Genomic DNA, 3160 nt, shown 5'->3' on the forward strand with positions numbered 1-3160 from the left:
GACGTTTACTACGCCAACACAGTTTCACAGCAGCTTGTGAAATGTTCACAGCTTCTAATCGTATTCATGGACATTAACCTCCCCTCCTTATTTTCACGTCCCTGAATACATTTATACATGTCAAGCCTTATATGTACAGATTCCTATGGATGCTTGTTTCCACTAAAGAACAAAATGTCTGTCTGCCTAAGAACTTCAGTTCAAGACAAACAAAATCTGATCTGCTGCTAAGCTGTCAATCATCTAGACCAATTTAGAACCACCAGTTAGAGTGGTAGACATAGTCTTTGGACTATGGAAATAAGCCAGAGAATCAGGACAAAACACACAACAAACTTAACACAGAAAACTAACCAGGCCATTTAAACCTCTTGCTACAAAGTGACAGTGCTAACCACTTCTGCATCAAACTATCAGAAAGCTCTTCCTCAGTGACCTCATTAAACACTTTCCTGAAGACTTCATAGGCTCAGGTGTTAATTTCACCCACATTGATTAAACTTTTGCTTTTTAATATTATACTCTCCCAGTTTTGGTCAATATTGAGCCCAAAATAGGGGGAAAAACCCCACCATAATTTAAAAAACACACATTAAAAAGCCAAGGCAGAAAGCAGAACTATTAATAGAAACACCTCTGGAGTGCTCCATTATTAAGAGGCCTCCTTACAAAGGGACTCATTCAAAGCCATTCACACCATAACAGCCACTTACTGCTACACAATGTCATAATGGACTGGAAAGAGCTTAAATGGGAGGACTGGGAATAAAGGGACCGCGGTGCTTGTTATTAATAATTCATTATAGCAGGTAGAAGGCAAACATGGATAAACAAGCTGAGAAGAGAAGGAGGAGAGTGACGATGAATTCCTTCACGTTTCCATGCAAAATGCAAATCCACAGCACAGCTTCCATCTTAATCACGGAGACTCGCCTTACCTCAGGAAATGCTTCATCTCGGCCGCTGTTACCCCTCAGGTGTCTCCGGTGCTGGTGCAGTTGAGTGATCACCTGGAAACGGAGGAGATGATGAGTGTTTGAGGCTTGCGGACACGGAGCCGCCAGACAGGCCCGAGCTCCGGAGCTGTCCGCGGTGCTGAGGAATTAACGCGCATGCAAATCTGCGGCTCTCCGCCGCAACAGCGCTTGATTCCTGCGAGCCGCAGAGCTTCTGTTTGGGTTAAATTTGGCGCTGTAAAAACCACAGCCACCCACAGAAGCTCTTCTGGAGGATTGAGGGCGGTTATTTAATGTTTTCAGAGCAGAAAAAGGCAGATAAATTCAATTTTCATTCCTCGTTCGTCTCCGGTGTGATTAGCAAACCAAGGCGCAAACACTGAGTAATCTGTAGCTGAAGACGCTACAGGAAATCAAACAGCGGCTGTAAAAGGTTTACCTGTAATATAACCGGTAAAACCAAAAGAAAAAGACCCTTTTCTTACCGATTTGGGATAATAAGGAGGCAAAACGGAAGGCGGGAGGCGGCAGGGTGCAGCGGTTTTGTCCTCTTCTCTGGGCTACAGTCGCCTGCTTTCCTCCATGTTGACTGACACTCAGTCTAAAAGCTACAGCAACAGCAACGCAGTGCAGATTAACAGCACTCATAAAGTCCCAGGAACATTTTCTACCAGTATCATGTATTGATAAAACTGGACACGTTCTTGTTTTTGTACCTTAAAAAGTGTAGTTGCACGTTTCCATCTCCTTGTTTTCATTGTTCAACTCTCAACCAAAACAGCTTTGCAGGATTTATAGTTTAAAATCATCCTTATTTGGTTTATACTTGCCCTTAGGGCCTCAGTTTGTCCCTTAGAACAAACCAGTTTAGCTCCTTTCCTTTCTTCTTTATACGCTTTCTTCTGATTGGCTGCCCCTCAAAAACAGACGGTTTGAATAGCAGGTGGGTGGGGCTTCTGGACCTGAGATAGCCATATTAGAAATAGCTCCCTAATGCCATATAGATCCAAAAGTAGACAAAGAATAAACTGAAGCCTTACGTTTTGGTTCACAGAATTTTGGTTCTTCCAAATAATGATATTTGAAATAATATTATTTGAATCACTATGAACACCAATAAATGTTCTAATATAGATATTAAAGGGAACGTGTAATAGGACCACTTTAATATCTTGTAGTGTAGAGATTCATTAACCTTCTGTGGTCTGAGTCATCATTGGTCATTATCCTATGTTTTGGATAAAAGCAAAAAAGGCTTTTTTTAAAGACTTGTATGAACAATAAAAAAAAATACATATTAGGATAACATAGGGTTAGGGTTATTGCCAATGGTGGCTTCACAGGATTCATTTCATCTCTAAGCTGCATGATCCTGTGATGATTCAGCTTGGCATTTGCCATGAGTTTGCCTTTCCCACTGATCCACTGCCAGACCAATCACACTGGATGAAACTGCATGCAGCATGATGTTCACCACGGTGTTTCCAGACTCTTCTGTCTGCCACATGTGCTCAGTGTGAACCTGCTCTCATCGGTGAAGGGAATGGGACATCGGTGGTGGACCTGAAGGTTCTGGTGCTCTCTGGATAATGCCAGTCAAGCTCTTCAGTGGTGGGCTATGAACACTAAGTCCAACTAATGATGTCAGGCCATCATTTCACCCTAATAGAGTGACAATCTGATCAGATACATACACATGAGCATATCACTGGAAGTCATTTTGTAGGGCTCCAGCAGTGCTACCCTTCTTCCTCCTTGCACAAAGCAGCAGATTGATTGATAGTTGATGTCCTTCTGCAGCCCTTTTGTCTCCTTGTGTGACAGCCTATCTCCTGCTGCAGGTACCATCTCATGCTATAACCAGTGATGAGCAAAACAGGAAAAAGCTAAATTATAGATAAACAAGTTTTTTTAATTATGTACTTTTTTCTAATAAATTAATTAACAATAACATCTCAATACATTTGCTGTTTTTATTCAAATAGAATACATACACACCAAAATATTTTTGATTGTTTGCTGTGCTCTGTATCTTTACATCTGTATTTGTCTTGGACTGAGAACCACCACAGTACAATATCATTTGGGTTTCGTATTGCTAAGTCTTCTTTACGTCCTGTAAGTTGTGAGGTGGGGCTTCCATGGGTTGGACTTCTATCCCTTATTGGATTTTGATCTGGGGAATTTGGAGGCCAAGTCAACAC

The 3160-nt window shown here is 41.7% G+C and overlaps 1 protein-coding gene across 2 annotated transcripts in view; it reads right to left on the reverse strand.

Moving 5' to 3' along the window:
• elmod1 (ELMO/CED-12 domain containing 1) overlaps positions 1-1564 on the reverse strand; it is a 14797-nt gene extending 13233 nt beyond the window's left edge. For both annotated transcript variants that reach the window (XM_005725379.1, XM_013908838.1), the window contains exons 1-2: positions 1442-1564; positions 939-1010 (exon numbers count right to left, since the gene is read on the reverse strand). In XM_005725379.1, coding sequence (XP_005725436.1) covers positions 939-955 — 17 coding nt within the window. In that variant the 5' untranslated portion in view covers positions 956-1010; positions 1442-1564. The remainder of the gene's footprint in view (positions 1-938; positions 1011-1441) is intronic.
• Between the last annotated feature and the right edge of the window lie 1596 nt (positions 1565-3160).

This window comes from Pundamilia nyererei, unplaced genomic scaffold (genome assembly GCF_000239375.1).
Source record: "Pundamilia nyererei isolate P.nyererei 1_Seehausen unplaced genomic scaffold, PunNye1.0 scaffold00015, whole genome shotgun sequence".
Taxonomy (NCBI): domain Eukaryota; kingdom Metazoa; phylum Chordata; class Actinopteri; order Cichliformes; family Cichlidae; genus Pundamilia; species Pundamilia nyererei.